Source organism: Pseudoliparis swirei, chromosome 4 (genome assembly GCF_029220125.1).
Source record: "Pseudoliparis swirei isolate HS2019 ecotype Mariana Trench chromosome 4, NWPU_hadal_v1, whole genome shotgun sequence".
NCBI lineage: Eukaryota > Metazoa > Chordata > Actinopteri > Perciformes > Liparidae > Pseudoliparis > Pseudoliparis swirei.
The window spans coordinates 20,251,123-20,271,294 of NC_079391.1; the positions used below are offsets into that span (position 1 = coordinate 20,251,123).

Sequence of the window (20,172 nt, forward strand, 5' to 3'; positions counted from 1 at the left end):
AGTGCAAAATATAATTACGCATCATTAATTGTGCTGTTGTGCCGGCCCTGATTGGTTTCCATCCTGAAACAAATTCAACCGTAGCCATACCGGCCGGGCGGCAGTACACAAAGAGCAGCATCAATCAGAAAACTGCCATTTAAAAAGGCATCCAGAGTTAAAAGCCCAGTCGCCTCCATCTGACCCGACCAGCCAAGGCCCGCTGTCGATGAGGCAAAGCAAGGTTCACGCAGCATTGAACTACAAACACAAACTGGGAAATCCCAGAGCAACGCCTCATATGTGTAAACACTACAGCTCCCCTTCAAAATACTACCAAAAGAGTGTTTCGAGAGTTTAGGGCTGAATTAGAAAGACATGTGTAAGTCGAATGACTTCTGACACTATTTGTTTTAATAAAGCCTTAATTTAGACGCCGGATCACTTGAAAACCCATTTCTTAAACTGAATTGAAGTGCTTGGGGCACAAACCTGAATGCAACACTATAATACAACCATGCATCTTTTAAACGTCTGTTATAACAAACAGTGCACACATTGCATTCATTTTTGAAGTTCTTCTGGTTGAACAAGTATGACGCGTCTATGAGAGGGAAAGACACAGCAGGTCAGACAAAAATTTCTAAGTGGAATTTCGTCCCCAGTGTGCTACAAATTATGTTAAAATACAAACACCTTTAGTCAGCCTAATCTGTATTGAGATCAGTGTCGTAGCTGGGGGGGGGGGGGGTTTACCATTTAGTGTCCCAACCCATTCATACCAAATGCCATTAGTAATATCATTTTGGAGTCGCCAAAGAACAATGACAAAGAACCGTGTGAGGAATTAAAGAGTCAAGAAAAAATGTAAATGGCGGTAATAAATGCAAATGAAGGTGCACCAGGAACACATTGGATAATTAATTAAGGGACTGTATTAGTTTTAAATAACCTTTCCCGTGATAAAAAAAGGTAAAGGAACCCCAATCTTACAAGCACACCATTCAACTTACTTTCCCAAACTTATATTATTGAAGAGTTTATCATCACTTAAACTGTGCTGAACAGTAAAGGATGTCCTGACATTTGAGTTTGTCCCCAACGGCTACTTTACTGTAAAATGATCTGGTTCTGTCTCGTCAGTGACACAATGTATAAATAGTGATATAAAGGTATTGTTGTCAGTGAGCAGAGGGCGCAGGCCGGGTTGACGTTTTCAATTCCTCGTGTAGCTCAAAAACAGTTTGAGGATAAGAAGGAGAAAATACAGGTTTTACGGAGCAAGCACTGCGACATGTTTTAATGGACCTCCGCCTTCCTCGTTACTCATCATCTGAACTACCTCCATTTGCAAGCGGTTTGTACGAATAGGGGTCGGACGGTAATTCCTGCCTTATTACATCAGCCAAACAGGAAGTCCAGTAAACAGAATAAGACTAAGTACACCATTTAAAACCCACTGACAGTTATGGCATGCGAGGCATTGTGTTCAGCGAGCAGAAATCCGGTCAGGTTGGCGAACACGCAACGTGCACATCAGGCATCGGGGCGCCCCGTCTCCCACGGCGACACGACAGACGTGTCGAGACGTCCAGTGGCCCTCCCACCAGCGCTGCAGTGGGCGGGCCGACTCACCGGCAGGGGGGCAGATTTCTTCCACATACCACGTTTACAAAGATAACTTCAGCCCATCTGCTGAATACAATGTCGAGCTCATTTGTCATAAACAAGGCCAAACATTCCTGCCTCTAAAAGCTCACACACACACATAATCCGTATTGATCGCTGCTCTGCAGCCGTGTAGTGCAGCTCCCCACTTCCTGGCTGATGTGTTGCTGGGGCGACAGCTAAATTATGCAACAGCAATGGCTCAACAGACGAGCGTTATTCTCGAGCAGCAGAAGCAGGGCTCAAGGGTGGCAACCGACGACGGGGCTCGCAGTAACAGATGCTCCGCAGCCCAGAGACCAATGTCCAATTGTGTCAGTTTGTCTTTGTTAGCCACCATTTACACCGGGTCAAATGTATCCCTCACCCAATTTGTAGACTAGCTGTGACTTCTTGTGTTCGGCCCAAGTTAATGCTACTGCTGCCTTTGCACTGACTTATTGAGTATAGGGTTAGTCTAAGGTTGGCAGTATTTGCTCATTAAAAACCTCTCCGTTCCAACCCAAATGACAAACTACAAATATAATCAGACTGTAGGGGGTAATAATCCAGCTTCTTATAATTGAGCCCGCTAAATGTGTGTCCAATCAAAATGTACTTGCGTTCCTGTGAACACTGTGCGTAGACATTCAAGATACTATTTCTTCATTGAATCATAGTATATCAATGACACAAGAGCACTCATGCAAAAGGCCCCCATTGGGAATAGTTTAAATGTGGCCACCAATTTGTCATCTTGATGTCTAGTTTAAAGCTTGCCTTGCGCACCTGAAGCCCAAGTCTCCGCACTGTGATGCGATGAGTGATGTACTCGTGTTGGTTTCCACGTCCTCGTGACTCGTCATTTCTCTCCCGCTGTGATCATAGCAATTAAAATGTAGACGTGCTCTGCTTACGGCCTTCACGTCGTCTTATTTGTCTTAGGACAGACTGCCACGGGGGAACAAACAGCGTGTGGACATAAAACGTGTAAGCCTTGCGGAATCACACACACACACACGCACACGCACACACACGCACGTCCAACTGAAGCTCTGTCGCAATCATTACAGTGCGACGTAAGACACAATCTGTGTTCCACAGGCATGATTAAAACTATTAATCACAGAGGGATTATCGCAAGGAGCGGAAGGGGCCTGTGCACGTTTGTATGTGAGCAGGAGGGGTGGGGGTGGGTGGATTACAGGGGTCAGGCAGCCTCTGTCCCACTGCGGTGGAGGCCAAAGTGCTGAGGCCGGCCGGCTGCCCTCCCTAGCCCGCTCGCCCTCCACGCGGCGCCTTTGTCCATCCCCTTGTTTGACAATTATTTACTCTGCTGTTTAGGACAGGGCTGAGGTCACCACACATACATCACTGACATGAAAACACTGGCTACCCGTGTCTGTCCACCCACATCTGACCTGCACAGGCCCCTTGCCACTCATACACTCAAAACACTTAGGAGTACAGGACTACAAGACAGACTAATCAAATGGTTGTCAGTCAAGTGTTGTTGCTGGCAACTCCCATGCAGCTAAACATTACCTTGTTACGACAGCTACACGAGATGTTTGTTTGTTCTTATTCTGCGGTGTGTGACTCATGTTCCACTCATTGTTTAAGAGCGACATATGACCTTTGCGATTACCGCTTTTAGTTTGCTCCACATCTTGGTGTACTCGCACATGGGACGTGAACATCCGGTTATCTGCAAGCGGTTGTGGATGAAATCAGCAGAACAAGCTCCGTATATCGTCTGCTGTGACACACACACACACACAAGAATAAATGAGCTGCTCCCTACATTATTATTATAGGTGGTCAGTATTTGTGGCATCTACCAGGCTCCTCTCCTCTTTAAGACAATAATATCAAAAAAAGAAACAAAAAAACCCACACAAAAAACAGTTCCCCTGCCTCCACTGTCCCCCTCCCCCTCCAGCGGTGCAACCTGAAACTGCCTGAAGAGATGAGCCGTCATTAAATACTGCAGAGCTGACATAATGACAGGAAAGATAAAAGACAGGGAAAAAAAAAAAAAAGGCCAGACCAATCCTCGTCCCATAATGCCTCCCCCAACCCCCAGGCTCGGCCCGCCTCTCCTAATAAAAGACACCGGGCCACAGATAGGGCACTGGTCAGCTGCAACTCTGCTGCTGTGATCATCTGTTCCGACAACGTTCACACAAAGCCGGGCCCTCTCGCAGCGTATTACTGCTCCAACATCAATGAAAACTCCATTCTATACACTACTCATATTCATGTGATGTGTTTAAATCATCTCCAGCTAATCCCTGTAAGGCCATAGGCTCTGGTTGATATACAATGATAATAAAACTAGGACTACTACCACCCCTCCTCCCTCCTCTGTACTACCGCCTTCCCTAAATTAGGAAATGTGGTCTAGAGAAGAACCATCCAAAGACATTTGCCTTTAAATAGACAGTAATAAAATCCAGACACATGATAGTCGAGCACCCTCAGCCCACTAATCAAGCTCAGATTTGCCCTCTGACACTTCCCACTCTTGTGCAACTATGGCTTTTTATATCACCCTGCTGCTGAGCTCCCTTTAACCTGCTACGTCTCAAGCCACTATGCTGAACCACATGTAGCTCGGCTTGGTTCCCAGTTGGCATTCCAGCGTTTTGTAACACTGTGCTGAGGCAATATTTACCTTCAAGGGAAAGTGCACTTGGCACACAGCCGAAACTCTTGGGTTGGGGCGGGAGGGGGGTGTGACAGATTGCTACTGTGTACTACATCCAAACTTCCCACCCACCCAAAATCCTTGCGCTGACCCGGCCAACCACCCACAGCCTCACAGCAGCGGTCCTGCCCCGGCTGACTCCACTACTTGGATCAGAGCCAAACCAGAGCACCAAGAGGGAGGGAGGGAGGGACGCGTACACACACACACAGACACACGCGTGCATGCACATGCACGCACACACACCCCTCTGCCAGGACTCACTTAGGGAGGATTTTTAGCCACAAAAGCCAATCGGCGGTCAACCATCCATGGAGATTTAAATTGTTTTGCAATTAAACTGCTGGAGGTTCGTCACGCGGTCTAGATTAAGCAGTTGCTTGACTGAAATATTAAACAAAACCCTCCAGAGAGAGGGGAGCGTACCCCTTTAAGAGTAACAACAAACAGTGTTTTTAAAGAACATTAGGATTGGCAGCAGGATATCTTTATGTCCAAAAATTATTTTCAATAGAAAAATCCAACTTTGTACACATGACAGGAAGCTAGCTTTTGTTTGAGGGGGAGAGACATACCTGGGTAAAGACTCAGAGGAATGGAAGTAATAAAAGGATGAAATGGTGCGGCTGGGAACCAAAGCCGGGCACTAACCTGTCTGAAGTGATCATCAAAGCCCCAGTCCGCCTGTCCGTTCGGAGAGGTCGCAGAGTGAGGCCCCGCAGGAGACAGGCCCTCGTCGGGTTCCTGCTTCACTCGGATGGGCGGAGATGCGGCCCTCTGGGGGGCCGACGCAGAGTAACTGCCAAACGGCCGGGCCACGATGTGGGACGCACTCTGCTGCAAGGCCAGGGTTTGCTTGCGGAGGAACTCCAGACCGCTGGCACTTCCCTCATCTTCATCACTGCCCTCGTCTCCCTCCATCATCTCATTGTCGTCGTCATCTTCGTCGCCGGAATCCCGGCCTCTGTCCTCGTCGTCCTCCCTTTCCGAGTCCACACTGCTCTGATTGGAGACCCTGGGAGGCAACCCGCCACCGGGGACCACCCCAGCCAGGCCTTTGCCCATGAAGTTGGCCCCGGACGCCCGGGCTGCTGCCAGGATGGCCTGCTGGGCAGCAACCTGCTGAGCATACATGATGTGGGCCTCTCGCAGCTTCCTCTCCTTGTGTTCCATTTCTAGTCTGGCCTGCTGCTGGCGCTGGAGCTGCTCCATTACCGCCTCCAGCTTCATCCCCCCTGTAGAGGTGTTCTGAGGAAAGGCCACGCCAGGCTCCTGAGACATGCTGGGCTGTAGGAGGAAGAGAAGGAGCCATGGATGACATGCTGAAATCTAATTACCCCTTTATCTTATTTGACATGATGAAATTAAATGCATCGCACCACACATAAAAAACAAAAAAATTAAAGAGGAGCCATAATTGTATACAACACCATAACATGGGTAATCCAGCTATACAATTTCCATCATGTTCATGTCGCGGAAACTTGCTAAATTATAATTCCTCTCTCTGTCAATGGAGGCAATAGGGCTTTGTCAAATCCTTCAGCGTTACAATGATACATCCGACTCGCTAACACACACAAACCAGACGTGTGTTCTGGTGGTTTGGGCTTTCAGCTTCAACATATAAACTCAAAGACCTGGACGTGTGTAAAAGAGGAAAACAATGAAGCAGATCATTCACCAACAGTCTACCAGCAGAGTAACGTCAGCGGGCGCATTGCAGAGCAGCCAAACCTTTACGTTCAAGAAGAACATAAAAAGAAAGAGGGGACTAAAGTAATCCTGAGGAAACCTTTTAACGATCTCGGGAGTCCACACATATATAACAGCTGCACGTTAAAACGTTGACGCTCGAGCAGCGAACCATAATCCTCTGGTAACACCAGAAGAGAGAGAGAAAAGTTAATTAGTTATTCACCAACTTTGACTTCTTGGAGGAGCAGTACAGTGATTTATCACATCGAAATCCCACCAGCATACACGTCCAAGGGCCTTTAACGAAGAGCCGTAAAATTGGCCCCAAATGTTCCTAATATAACAAGAAAACTAACTAGTGTTCAAACTAGGATACGAGAGAAAGATGCGCGGCGTCCGAACAGCCTCGCGCAGACAAACTTCAGCGTTAACGTGAAAAGAGACGTTAAACTGAACTTCTCTTGACCCGGAGAACAGCCAACCAAGAGCAAATAAACGCGTTAAAACTGCAAATAGAAACACAAAGTGTACATCTTTTCCGCATTAGCTCACGTTAGCTGCCACATCCACAAAATACGTAACAAGACGTTACGTTAATGGATAAGTTACCGTACAAACCAGCGACAGTGGAACATTAACGTCTCTAAAATAAAACCAAATACAAACGAAAGATGCACTGTAGTGTTTCCGGAAGATTCTGACGTTACAATTACTTTTATTTTAAAAGTAACCAACCATAGGGTCAAATTAGCTCTGAAAGTTGTCCTTTTTCTTACGCAAAACGTCCCGTTCGGCTGGCTCACGTCAACTCTTCCCCGTAAAGAAGTCAGTCAACCCGCGACTACCGGAGGGCGTCAAGCTCGCGACCGAACATGTAAAAAATAAAAAAATAAAAATAAAAAGGGACGCCAAGCATTACCGCGACTCACCATTTGTGCCTTACTACTGCTCGAGTTGTCCACCATCCCTCCTTCCTTCCTTCCTTCTTTCGGCGGTCTCGTCCTTCCCTCGTTTGCGGCACTCGCTCAAACACTTGTAAACACACACACGCGCGCGCGCACGGGGACTGAGACGCTGTGCATGCACCGTAGATACCGACTTGTCCGCCGGCGGAAAGGCGTTGTGTGCTCTCTTCTGCAGCGAACCTCTCCACATGTACCTGTGTTTCGTTTTTTCCCTTTCCACTGGGGTTTTTCTTCTTTAATGGGGCAAGGGACCGCCTGGAAAATGACCCGATCTCATATCTCGCAGAGCTCTGAGGTAACTCCCTTCACTTGCTTTTTTTCCTTCCTCCCCTTCAATCGACACCCCCCGCATGGCGCACATCGGCATTACGCCCGCCCAGCGACAGCAACGTGTCTCACACAGCCCCTCTCAGTTCCATGACACTGTTTATTAAGTGGGTTCACCTATAATGTATTCATATTCCTGTGTTCCAATTGTACAACATAGCATTCAGCAGGCCGGACCACTGGGATGTAGATATTCAATTCAATTTAATTCAGTGTATTTGTATAGCCCATTTTCACAAATTACAAATTTGCCTCAGAGGGCTTTACAATCTGTACATATAGACATCCCTGTCCCAGGACCTCACATCGGATCAGGAAAAACTCCCAAACAAACCTTCACTGGGAAAAAGAGAAGAAACCTTCAGGAGAGCAACTGAGGAGGATCCCTCTCCAGGATGGACAGAAGCAATAGATATAAGGTATGTGGAAGTAGTAGTAATAGTAGCACCACATCAATGAGAAAGCGTTGAGCTAAATGAGTGATAAATAACATGGCAGTGAGTTTGGCGCAATGTTTTCATGAAATAATACAAAGTAAACTCATTGTAATGGTCCTCACAGCTATTGCACTGAGAAAGCAACATGGCTACATGCTGTCCCCTTGTGGCCACACTGAATGTTTCTAACGTTTAATTCAATTCAGTTTATTTTCTAAAGCCCATTCTCTCAAATTACAAATTTGCCTCAGAGTGCTTTACAGTCTGTACACATCCCTGTCCCAGGACCTCACATCGGATCAGGAAAAACTCCCAAACAAACCTGGGAAAAAAGGGAAGAAACCTTCAGGAGAGCAACAGAGGAGGATCCCTCTCCAGGATGGACAGGTGCACGAAATACCATGTGTACAGAAGGGGTCATTTCAGAGTAACCACCACACATACGTACATTTAGAATAGATCATAGAATTAAAACAACTCCATTGAACTACTAACTCCTCACACATCTCTACCGGACATTATTCTCAATCATTGTAATCAGAGTCTACACATGCAAGTATAGATAATAGCTGTATTTTAATAATGTAAACCAATAAACAGTACAATCAAAGAAAGAAAAAACTGATTTGTGTTTACCATCATAAAATAACTGAGTTATTGCATTTAGCACTCAATAACACAGTCACAATGTTGTAAAACAAGCAGATTGTCCCAATAGTTGCATAGTAGAGGTGAGTCAAGTGTACTTGCTCCTGACCACTGGTGTTAAGTGCAATATTTGAGTCCAGAGAAACATTGTGCAGTCAGAGCCAGGGGGGGGGGGGGGGTCAGTACACTTTAAATACAGCTTTTGCATTTAGAGCATTTACCTTGCACTTGTATCAAGTGACTCACACTCAAGTGTAACAGCAGAATCGGCTTATATCTCCAAGTCACCCACTACGGACTGCGCCGAGGAGAAACTGACTCAACACCTCGCACTTTCCTCAGACCCCGATTCTCGGAAGTACGAATCAGGGTTTCTATCCCCCCCCCCATCACAAAATGTCATACTCTTTTAAGTTCTTGCAATTCTTTACGGTGGCCAAGTCGCCAGCTCTACCTTTTAATTTATAGGACTTGTCCCGCCTCGTGACAGCCAGAGTGGCCTGCAGGTACGTAAAACAGCAGCCGCACATCGATCCTGACCTCGACGCACTAAAACAGCGATCAATTCAAAGTCGCTGTGTACTTGACTCATTTGTGGAAAAAGGCAAACTACTTTCTGGTTGCTCACTCATACTCGCACACAAAATCCATTTCCTGAAAATGATGACTGTCTCTGATTTTGTTAATGCAGTTAAAAAACAAAAGATGTGACCCAGACTGCAATAAGAGGGAACACATACATTGTTGTTGTTAGAAGTGGAGAAAAAGAAAAAAAAGCCATCTCCAGCACATGTAACAGACACATAACAACAAAAAACAGGAAATAATGCATACACAAACTGAATTTGAGGAAATATGATACAAAAATAACAAGTGAACAAAAATGCCTTAATCCTTATGCGGTTTAAACTGGCTTTGAGCTGTAGCTACGTCTAGTGTCCCCGATGAATACTCATCAATAAATAAATACAATATTGTGACCCTAAATCTGTCCCCCACACACTATTGATGTGATTAAGATGACACAGAACAAGTAATCAATAAAATCTATTTTTGAATTCTTCCCATCCAATCTAAAAAAAATTGAAAACAAAAAGGGGGGATTTAAATGAGAAACATATCGACGTCTAACCATGTACACAAATATCATAAGATGACAAGATCACTTCCATGAGGATCTTAAATATAATTTGCTCTTTAAATCTTGTTTTGTAACAGTTTTTTTTCAACAGCATTCTGGATGTTAAAACATTTCTACAATACAGAGTGTAACTCAAAGCACTTGGTAACTCATCTGCTTGGTTATGTTGTGCCAGACACAGCAGTGTAACATTTGGTATTCTTACAAACATTGGATCACTTGGCTGGACAACTTTTTCTTGGTATTTAGCCGTTTGCTCAACCAAAGCTTGTAAAAAGTCTTTGTCTTCTCGGACAGTGCAAATAATATGGGTGGAGCAAAAGATAATCCTAAAACAGGCGTCTTATCTAGATAGCAAAAATGAGCTAAGAAAATAATAACAATTGCACGTGTGCTAAAAATAAATGAAGTGGTTTCACTCAATCATCTGACGACCCAGTTCCATTTAGTGCTTCGCTTCATATAAAAAATTTAAAAACACATCATTAAAGTTGTTCTTTTTGTTATACTGTGTCATTTTTTTTTAGGACAGATACATTAAAGAAAAACAAATAAACATCCAGTTAATGCAACAAGAGTCAGGGAATGATCATAGTTAGTCAATAACTGGAAACAACAGTAACCATCTCCCAACTGGGTCAATGAGGATGCATCCCATAATGTGCACGCCCACTTTACTTGGAGCACGGGCATAGTAAGCATTGCAATAAAATTTGATAATAAGAAAAATCGGTCAAACTTTGGGGTCACAGTGAATAAGGCTTGTTCTTATGTCCCGTTGGCGTTTTCCTCCTTCTTTCCGAGCGTGGGCCGAGCGGTCTCGTGCACGTGGTCCTGCAGGAGCGGGGAGTTTGGCTTCAGAGCTGGAAGTCCTCAGGCAGCATAGCGGTGCAGCTGGATTAGACCGGGGGCCTCTGGCCCCGGTGACTAAAGACAGGGACAGGAACTGGTGCCACGCCTTTGTATACGGTTGGAGTAACGGCACCGGGCGTCACTGCAGGGAGCAGGACGGGCCCTCGGAGCAGCAGCACACCGAGGAGCCCATGGCTTTGGGCGGGATCAGGTCCAGGTCCTCGTCGTCGGGGATCTCATCCAGGCGATAGCCGTCCTGGAGAAGCTGCTTGCTTAAATCAGGATGGACCTGGAGAGCGAAGACATGACATCGCTATAACACGCGTATTCATTTTTGGGGGGACTTTTTTTTAAACACCGTCATTACTTGTGCCTGTTGCTGTGACAAACACTTAATACATGTAAATGGTTTTGCCACTCCTACCAGAACACCAATAATTTGTCGATCTTTATTATATTTTTTAAATCGGGTGGAAACTGCGCTGACCAAAGCGATGTTTAATTGAAAGAAAAATAGAGGCACGGTTTCTAATGACACAAAAAAATATTCAAACTTATATGGAGGACCCACATAGAGATTCCATCACAGCCACATTCACATACATGGGATTACCAAAGCATCCCAGGAATGTCCCAAGAGGCAAACTCACCTCGGCTGAAGAGTATCCTGAGGAATACTGCTCAAAATCGATCTCTTCATCGCTGTAAGCACAAGTACGACAGGTTCCGTCATTCTGATAACAACTGAATGTGTGTGTGTGTGTGTCGGCTGAAATTTCTTTTCTGGGAAAATGCCAAAGATTCTATCTGGATCATGTCCAGGTGGCAACATTTTATGGTGACAATGTAAAACGTCTACTGTTGCAACAAAAGTGGTAACGGTAGATCTGCAAGTATCTCAGTGCTCAGTTTGCTGCATAAAGGAGGAATTCAACAACGCTAACAATGTTAATGCATAATTATTTAAATTCAATTCAGTTTATTTTATAAAGCCCAATATCACAAATTTGCCTCAGAGGGCTTTACAGTCTGTACACATACGACATCCATGTCCCAGGACCTCACATGGGATCAGGAACAACTCCCAAGAAATAGGAAAAACCCTTTCAGGGGGGAAAAAGGGAAGAAACCTTGAGGAGAGCAACACAAGAGGATCCCTCTCCAGGATGGACAGAAGCAATAGATGTCCTGTGCAGGACAGAGCTTCTACTCTTAAACGAGGTGACTGTGTCTACCTCCCGGACTGAAGGTGGAAGCTGGTTCCATAAAAGAGGAGCTTGATAACTAAAGGCTCTGGCTCCCATTCTACTTTTTAAGACTCTAGGAACTACAAGTAGTCCCGCATTTAGTGAGTGCAGCTCTCTAGTGGGGCAATATGGTACTACAAGCTCCTTAAGATATGATGGTGCATCACCAATCAAGGCTTTGTAGGTTAAGAGAAGACTTTTAAATGCGATTCTTGATTTTACAGGGAGCCAGTGCAGTGCAGCTAATGCAGGAGTGATGTGATCTTTATTGTGCACACATAAAGCTAAGCTACCTAACTAGCCAGCCCAGCCAAAGTAGCACCCATGTTGGTGTTGATGACGTCACTTTGCGATGATGTCTTTCAGTGAGTGGCCATCTAGATGACACTATGATCAAACCGCGACTTTCTTGAAGTGCAAGATTATGTTTTTAATTGACAAATTTCATGTGTAATTCATGGCACAGTTCAAGCAGGATACAAAATAAAAAAATTATGATTTGCCTCTTTCCGTTGACTAGCATTAGTCCCATGGTGAACAACTGTAAGGGCAGAGACTTCGCCTCCATACCTGGTGTCACCTTACCTGTCTGAGTCCATGGCAACCAAAGTGTCCTCAGCGTGCTGACTCAAAGCAGCGTAGCCCTTGTTATACTTCACCGTCCTGAAAGGAGAACCAGAAAGTGTACAAAATAAATAATTAATCATCTCCTCCTTTAAGCTGTAAGCTCACATCAGCTTTGTCTCTCCTCATCATCGCTCTTCGCTCCTTGCCTTGGCTGATGCATCACTAGCGGTCCTGGTGAGAGGACTTTCCTCTTCAGTGCCTTCCTCGCCATCTCCCTGTGCTTCTCTGCAAATAACAACAAAAGAAAAGTTGTGCCGACTGGGACGACTTCATTTGTTCACACACACCTGCTGGTATGCATGTACATGCTGGTCCTATCATGTGCCTCTGACTAGGATTTAATACTCCCCACCGCCCCTTGCTAAAACACACATTTATAAAATTAGGGCACTCTTTGTTGAAACTGTACACACAAAAATAAGAAATCATATACCAGAGAAACCAAATATTTCTTGCAAAACACTTCATTCAAAACTATGCAATTGAACACCAAGACTGCACAAAGGTGTTCTAAGAGTAAACACTAGTATTTTCAATTTACCATATTATACACTAAATAAAGTACAATGCAATAACAGTCCTTCAACTCTATTGCCAAACTTGACCTCCATTGTCGCACACATAGAGCACGCTTTAGTCTAATTCACACCATGCGCTCCAATACCCATACCACCATCCTACTCAGTATGCCAGAAAAAGATTTAGTAGATCCCAATATATAAAATGTAAAATGCAGTATGCTTGAAATACCAAATGTCCTACTGGATACAGATGCAACTTTTGCAGTATGCAAGCCAGCAAGTGGTACAAAGTTCAAGGCGCAATGTTACGAAAATGTAGGATGTCCCATTTTAATACATACTGCATGTAACAGTACATGTGTACTTTGTAAGAGCAGCTGCAGAAAAAAAGTGGAACGCTGTGAGTGTTCAAGCTGATTTTATATATACACACATACATATATATATGTGTATACACAAACACACACATTATAGTGCTCAAGTTCACGTTTAATTGTTAGTTCCCAAGAAATCTGATGCCAAAAGTCAGATTGATTCAAATCAACTCACTGCTAAATATTTCCCTTTTCCTATTTACTGAGTGTTGAGTTAGGAACATATTTAAAACAGAGACTTCAAGAGTCATACAAGGAATGTGTCATGGTGGGTGGTGCAACAATAGACAATGACATCATGTGTCTTTTGCAGTGCCACGTGACAAGATTCACACCCGCCGACACTAATTATCTGCATAAAAACCACCTCCCCCTTGTCTGTGACATTTGCCTGGCTTCACTCTGGAATTGGCGTCTGCCGAAATTAATTATTTTCTCGTAGACACCAAATAAGTATATAAATTAAGAAATTCATCCATGTTATTTTGTGATGTGTTTTTGTGGATGCAAACGCATCACATACATGTAGAGGCTGTGTTGCACATGTAACCAGGGTATATGGGTTTACCCTGTTGTGTATCTGCTGTCTTCAAGTGTGTGTGTGTGTGTGTGTGTTTGCTTTGTTCAACAGTGTGAACTACAGCTGAACTCATATGAACAATTAGGAAGCGACTTCTGGTCTACATGCGGGGAGCCTCATGGCACTGGTCATGATGAGTCAAGAAAAGTATTACGTAGTTTGAGGTGGATGGCCGGTGCTCTGGACATGATGTAAGGTCCTCTTTTCTCCGGCGGCCGGATCCCTCCATCCGCGGCCTTAGGTCTCGTGCCGTTACTGGGGACCTGCGATTGGAGTAAACGAAGAATAATCTGAATTTCGCACACATGTGCAGCACCAAGTGATCCACAAGACTACAATATAAATGGCGCCACGTGACAGCTAAACGATCAGACTGTAAAGTTTATTTAGGATTGTCACAAAAACTCAAATGTGATTCAATAAATAATGATACAAACAAAACGACGAGACTAGTTTATTCAAAAATGTTTCTTGTGGGGCAACTCATTTGGACAGCCACTTTCTATTTCAAAAACTCAAAATGTTCCCAGCAGTTCATTCGGTCTACGAGATCAAATCTATTGCACATGTTTATCATCGCAGTATTATTCACGTCCCTTTACAGTCAAACAGTCAACGCCCAACGGACCCATGACATTTATTTAGTCCCCAAGGCGCCTCACTGCCTGAGCTCGTCCACTAGCCTCTCAGTGTCTATTTGCAAGCCAGCGTTAGCCGGATTAGCTTCAGCCGACATTACCGACACAATTTGTGGCTTCGGCTGCGCTTCAAGCAGGGTGTCCTTCTCCGGTTCCTCCATGATGTCGTTCATCATATTGGCATCAGCTGTCACAGTTCACCCCGCGGCCATGGTGTCAAGAGCTCCACCGGCGCGGGACTTTGTTGTTCTCTCCTCAGGGGCAGGTAGGCACTTCTGTTCCGCAGCTCCGCTGTGTCACAGCTTCCAGGCCACTTCCGCCCAAAATTTACAAAATAAAACCCTTTCCACGCTTATGTTGCCAAGAAGATAATTCAACAGCAATGTTTGGTTTAGTGCCGTGTTGTCGTAGTTTATTGTTACTAAACCATCTAACCCAAACCAAACGCCCAGTTAAACTAGAAACACAAATAAGTTACACGGGGAAAACGATTACATTATAATATGTATGTACATATATAATTATATTTGTAGTTGAATACTTCATAGTGAATAATTAAACTTAATGAAGAATGGTCTCATGTTCCGGTTTTCCACAGTAGATGCACAGCATTTTCAAAACATACAAATGGTGCAATAACTCGCGTATATTGCATTAATTATTTGGGTTTTTATTATTATTATAGCGTATGCAACTCTCACCATTGTAATAAACAAACCAGGAAAAAAGGTTTCCAGCCTCCTGTCGCCATCTGGTGGTTGAATATCCTTGAGGAAGTATCATGTTCTGCAATGTGAGGCTAAAACCCCCAAATTTCTTATAACAAATACAATTTATTTTCTGTGGTTATTGCTTGGAACACGGGATGGCTGTTCAGGGGTTCGCAACATGATGGATTTCTACTCAAAGACCAGCTCCCCCATCATAAACACGACGGAGATGTCCAGTGACCGGCCAACGACAGAGGAGCCACAGCGTGACATCTCAACCAAAGCTGTCTTCATATAGCTTATGTTGTCACGTCTGCTGTTGATATGAATCAAAATACGTATTTGTATTTATTAAAAGAGGTTAAATTGTGTATGAGTACAGACAATATTAATAGCATTTTTAACTAAGATTTTTTTCACAACTGTGCTTTTCCTGTGTCAAGTCAAAACTTGCTGTAAGAAAAATAGACAAAAAAAAGGTCCTTTAATAAAATCAACAATTTACCAGAAAAGAAAACACAAAACACATTTTTTAATTATTGGTTTTCTTTATTAGGTCCACCACTTTGTACACAACAGGACAACATGGATTTAATCAACAATATAGACATATTTGACAGGAGAGAACCAGGGGAGCTCATCTCTTTGAACATCAAATGACCTGCGGAGAGAGGAACAAAAGACATTCTCAGCTGCAAGCAACTAATATGCATTACATATATAGCGTAGGCCAGAAAACTCACACAGGTTTTGAGGCATGTTGGAAAAGACACACATCGCCTTTCCAAGCTACATGTCGTGCAGGCTCACCTGACAGTCTAACTTGTCAATGCCCAGCTCTTCTGGTGTTGAGATACCCAGTTCTGAAAGGGTTGGCTTTAGCTCTTGGATCAGGTAGGGGTAGATCTCTTTGTAAGGGCCTGCTTTGTCCTGCAAAACAAAACACTTTCTGTCACAGGCAATACCTGCAAACTTGGCATCAAAAATAAATAATTAGTCATAAACAATATAATCAGCTGAGGAATTTGCTATTACATTTACATTTTTATGTCCTTTTTTAAAAATACTATCATTACATATTGTTGCATTATCAAATTGTATACTATTACCCTAGTATTTGGGTGAATTTTTTATTTTTTGCTTTATTTCTAAAGAAACTGTTGGATACCTTTTTATTTATTTAAGTGTGACAATGTGAACTCCTAATGTAGATATTTCGGATGCGTGTCTGCGCTACAGTGACAAATAAAAGTTATTGAGGCAATTCACTGAAACAATGTTTAATAAAAAGGTTTGTGGCAAAACATAAGTGAACGTATTAAGGGACGGTCACTCGCCTTAACGGCCTCAAGGATGCGGATGGCAGTGGCCAGGTCATCCAGTCTTCGGCAAGCCTTCAGTGCTGAATCCAGGATCTTGGCCTCGGGTACCAGGTCATACCCAATCAGGGTGTTCATGCCTTTTAATTAATGGAAAAATCCTTATTACTTCGAAGAATCAAAATTAAAAAGAACTAATGCAAACAAAAAATGAGAAAAAAAGTTACATCTTCTTAACATTTTACTCATAGAAAAATCCCATTTTGCCATCGGTGGTTGTAGTGATCCCATACAAATCTATTCAACACAGGTCTAATATTTGTTTGAATATTTATCTAATGAGTCCAACTACAATCATGACAAAGGATGACTAGGGACAACGTGCAGAGGACACGTCGTCAGAATGAAATTGGCACAAATTGTCAACAAAGTCACCTTTCCTCAGTTCCCAGGCATCAATGTCAGGTTTGCTGAAGTAAGTGATCCAACGGGCATCAAACTCCTCGTCTGACTCCACCTTTTCATGGGAGTAACATCTGGAAGCCAATGGAGCTGGAAAACAAGAGGCAGAGCATAGAGCATACTTCAAATGTTTTTTAAATATAACTGACAAATCAGAGGTTTCAAAAACTTAAGTACATGTAATGCATTAATAAATAAATGCCTTTGCAACAAAACCTCTTATTTTTTTCTTAAGGATCCAAACACAAACAGCAATAAAAGAAATGTGCAGGTCTAAAATTGGCCAACACATTATAAAGCAAGATTTCAAATATCGTTTACGATTTAGTCAGCTATGATCGCTTATCAAAACTTGTTATCGTGATATAACATGAGCCTGGCCTTTTCAACATGTTACTATGAGGTCACATTGAACTACAAAGAGTCAAGCTGGAAAAACAGAACACCCAATGAATTTAAAATAACTTTAGGTCATATAATGTGGGTTGTTTTCATATTACTGTAGGTGAGTAGGCGACATAATAAATACTGTAAGCTATAAGGGAGTTCAGTTCAGGACAGGTGGAGTTCAAGGCAGGAGGAGAATATGGGAGCATATTAGCATCAAAACAGGCCACAAACTAAAGCATTCAAGGCACTCATAGCAAGCTGTGAGTACATTAAACCGTGTAAGCTAACGTTAGGTAGATATAAAAGATATCATATCGGTTACGTTGGACATTGCAACGTGTTGATAACCGCTGCGCATAACCTGCGGCTACTGACACTCCTGAACTAACCGAGGAGGGTCATCGCAAGGTCGTGACTATTTGGCTAACATTCATTTTGCGGTTTGTCATTTAAACTACGCTACGTGAAGGTGGAAGCACAGCAGCATGTCCAGGTCGAGACCACAAGGTTGGCAAACCACAAACATAATGCAAGAAAAGCTATGTACCACACAGCAGCAGCTCAGCTAGGTCGCTATCCGAGCGCGCTTACTGAAGTCCTCTGAATGACAGAGTCTATTTTATTTCACGGTTAGGTGTGAACGCGGAGACGGGCTTACCTGTGTAGCAGGGTCGTGACCGAGCCAGGCTCCGAGCCCCTGTGGCTGACAGTCGGAACACGGCTCGAAACATGGTACCGCGGCGGGTGCTAACCGTCCTCTGTCAAAAAGGGAGACTCGGAGGCGGAGCGGACAAACACCAGGAAAACGACGAGGGTCACGTGACTGACGGAGAAAGCCGAACGCTGTCAAGTCCACGTCGCTGACAGGTCAGTTTCGTAATCACGTGCTACCATAGACCGGAGAGCGCACTACACTCTGTTTGTGAGGAACACAGATTGTACGAAGTGTCTTGGACATACTTGGCTCTGGCATCCAGTGTATTTATTTATTCAGCTTTGACATTGCTTCAGGAAGACTTCCCGATAAACTTCAGATAGCATTATTTCGGACAGAACAAATGACATTACATCAGCAGCGCTGTAAAAAAAACGGTGTTTGAGAGTAAATGGCATCCAGTGTGTAACAGGGTTAGAGTTGAGTATGAGTCATGCCCGTAAGACACTGGATCCTACACTCCCCACAATGCAACGTAATATCATCTTTCATTAGACCGTCCATGCCTGAAAGACAACCACATCTGTTAAATTCAACACGCCCCGTTTGTAACACACTCTTTCTTTTCAAACCTTTTGAGTGAGATGAGCTCACAGCGAGAGAGAAAACTGAACTTCATTTGCTAATAATAGGGTTGGAGTGCCTCTTTAATATCACTCTTTAAGTCAACACAATACCAGCAGAGGGAGCGCTTGGTTTAAAAATACACTCTAGCCCCGAGTGCACAACAAGCTTGTTTTTATTTTTGTTTTTTTAATGGTCCAGCGTAATAAGTGCATGGGAGGAGCTGAAGAACCGATATATTCCATAACAAAACATCAAGTTATCATTTCAGGAGTAAAGTTATGTTGTTATTAGGGCTGTGAAACGATTAAAAATTTTAATCGGATTAATCACAGGTTTTTGTGGATTAATCATGATTAATCACATATTACCGATATTCTCGGTATATTTTGTGAGAACATAGAGATTTATGACAAAAGACGGATATATACATTTATACATTCTTCTATACAATGGTGCTGCAACTCAGCAGTTATTTAGCATTTTTCTTCCATATGGAACATTAATACATCTTCATCCTAAACAGAATGTTTAACCCTCCTGTTACCTTTCGGGTCAATTTGACCCCATTCAATGTTTAATGTCGGTGTTCTTTGGGGTCAATTTGACCCCAGGCAGTTTTTCACTGTGTCAAACATATCAGAAATATCAACTTTTTTATTTATTTAAAGGGCTATTTAGGTAGTCAACAAACATAAAGTACCTCACACTTAAACTTGGGAAACAATATTAATTCTAATAATTTTCTGGAGGTTTTAATTGCTGGGGTCAAATTGACCCCGAGGGTAAAATATGTTCGTAAATGTAAAGGTAACAGGAGGGTTAAACAGAACATTTTCTCTTGTTTGTCAACCATTAACTCCACCATGATACAATCTAAAGGTGGACAGATTGACAAGTGACTTTTTTTTGCTCGGTCCCGATGCGCGCGCACGGAGCTCTGTGGCGCGCCAGACGGAGATCGATAAGTGTTAACGCAACGCGAAGAGACAGAAATGACATGCTGCTGTGGAGATACGATCAACAACAGACGTTTAGTTTAATAAAAGAACAAAGACGTGCTCTAGAGAACATGTCAGGGGGCGGGCCAATCTTTTTAATGTCATGCGATCTACCGACACTACGCCGCGATTGACTGGCAGGTCGCGATCGACGTGTTGAGACCCTGATCTACAGGAAGTAAAAGTCGTAACAAGGTTTCCGGAGGTGAACCTGCGGAAGGATCATTACCGATGAACAGACCGTCTGCATGAGAGCGGACAGAGTTCAGATTGAAGTGGTGTATTGGAAGCTCATTTTGAAAGTGACTTTTTTTTCGTCCCGACGACCAACGCCAGACAGATTGGAAGCTCATTCTGCGCATGCGTTAAATGCGTTATAAAAAATTAACTAGTTAAACCTGTAATTGAATTAACTGAGTTAACACGTTATTTTTCACAGCACTAGTTGTTATTAATGAACCATAAATGACCTTGTATGTATAATTCCTTTCATGTTGACAACATGGATGACAACTTTCATCCATTTTATTTTGTGATGTGTTTGTGTGAATGCAAGCACATCACATGCATGTACAGAGGCAGTGTTGTACATGCAACCAGGGGTGTGTGTGTGTGTGTGC

The 20,172-nt window shown here is 43.4% G+C and overlaps 3 protein-coding genes and 1 long non-coding RNA gene across 6 annotated transcripts in view; 1 reads left to right on the top strand and 3 right to left on the bottom strand.

The window, feature by feature from the left end:
* The window catches only part of LOC130192505 (AT-rich interactive domain-containing protein 3B-like), a 49,769-nt gene extending 42,409 nt beyond the window's left edge, over positions 1–7,360 (bottom strand). The window contains exons 1-2 of one of the 3 annotated variants that reach the window (XM_056412543.1): positions 6,964–7,360; positions 4,988–5,623 (exon numbers count right to left, since the gene is read on the bottom strand). In XM_056412543.1, coding sequence (XP_056268518.1) covers positions 4,988–5,623; positions 6,964–6,999 — 672 coding nt within the window. In that variant the 5' untranslated portion in view covers positions 7,000–7,360. Of the gene's footprint in view, positions 1–4,987; positions 5,624–6,769; positions 6,863–6,963 lie in introns of those variants that run through there. The other 2 variants (XM_056412544.1, XM_056412545.1) reach the window with 2 other exon arrangements.
* Positions 7,361–8,320: 960 nt separating this feature from the next.
* On the bottom strand, positions 8,321–14,654 carry fam219b (family with sequence similarity 219 member B). Its single transcript, XM_056411969.1, has 6 exons — positions 14,493–14,654; positions 13,908–14,016; positions 12,425–12,503; positions 12,237–12,314; positions 11,055–11,106; positions 8,321–10,693 (listed from the first exon to the last, which is right to left on the bottom strand). The coding sequence occupies exons 1-6, from the start codon at positions 14,565–14,567 to the stop codon at positions 10,544–10,546; spliced, it is 543 nt and encodes a 180-aa protein (XP_056267944.1). The 5' UTR covers positions 14,568–14,654; the 3' UTR covers positions 8,321–10,543.
* LOC130192192 (uncharacterized) lies at positions 14,568–15,472 on the top strand. Its single transcript, XR_008831346.1, has 2 exons — positions 14,568–14,656; positions 15,269–15,472. It is a non-coding gene; the product is annotated as an uncharacterized LOC130192192 (long non-coding RNA).
* Positions 15,473–15,629: 157 nt separating this feature from the next.
* LOC130192191 (cytochrome c oxidase subunit 5A, mitochondrial-like) lies at positions 15,630–18,058 on the bottom strand. The gene is made up of 5 exons (XM_056411970.1): positions 17,931–18,058; positions 16,856–16,972; positions 16,439–16,560; positions 15,912–16,031; positions 15,630–15,762 (listed from the first exon to the last, which is right to left on the bottom strand). Exons 1-5 carry the CDS (start codon positions 18,001–18,003, stop codon positions 15,754–15,756), a joined length of 441 nt encoding a protein of 146 aa, XP_056267945.1. The 5' UTR covers positions 18,004–18,058; the 3' UTR covers positions 15,630–15,753.
* Positions 18,059–20,172: the final 2,114 nt, after the last annotated feature.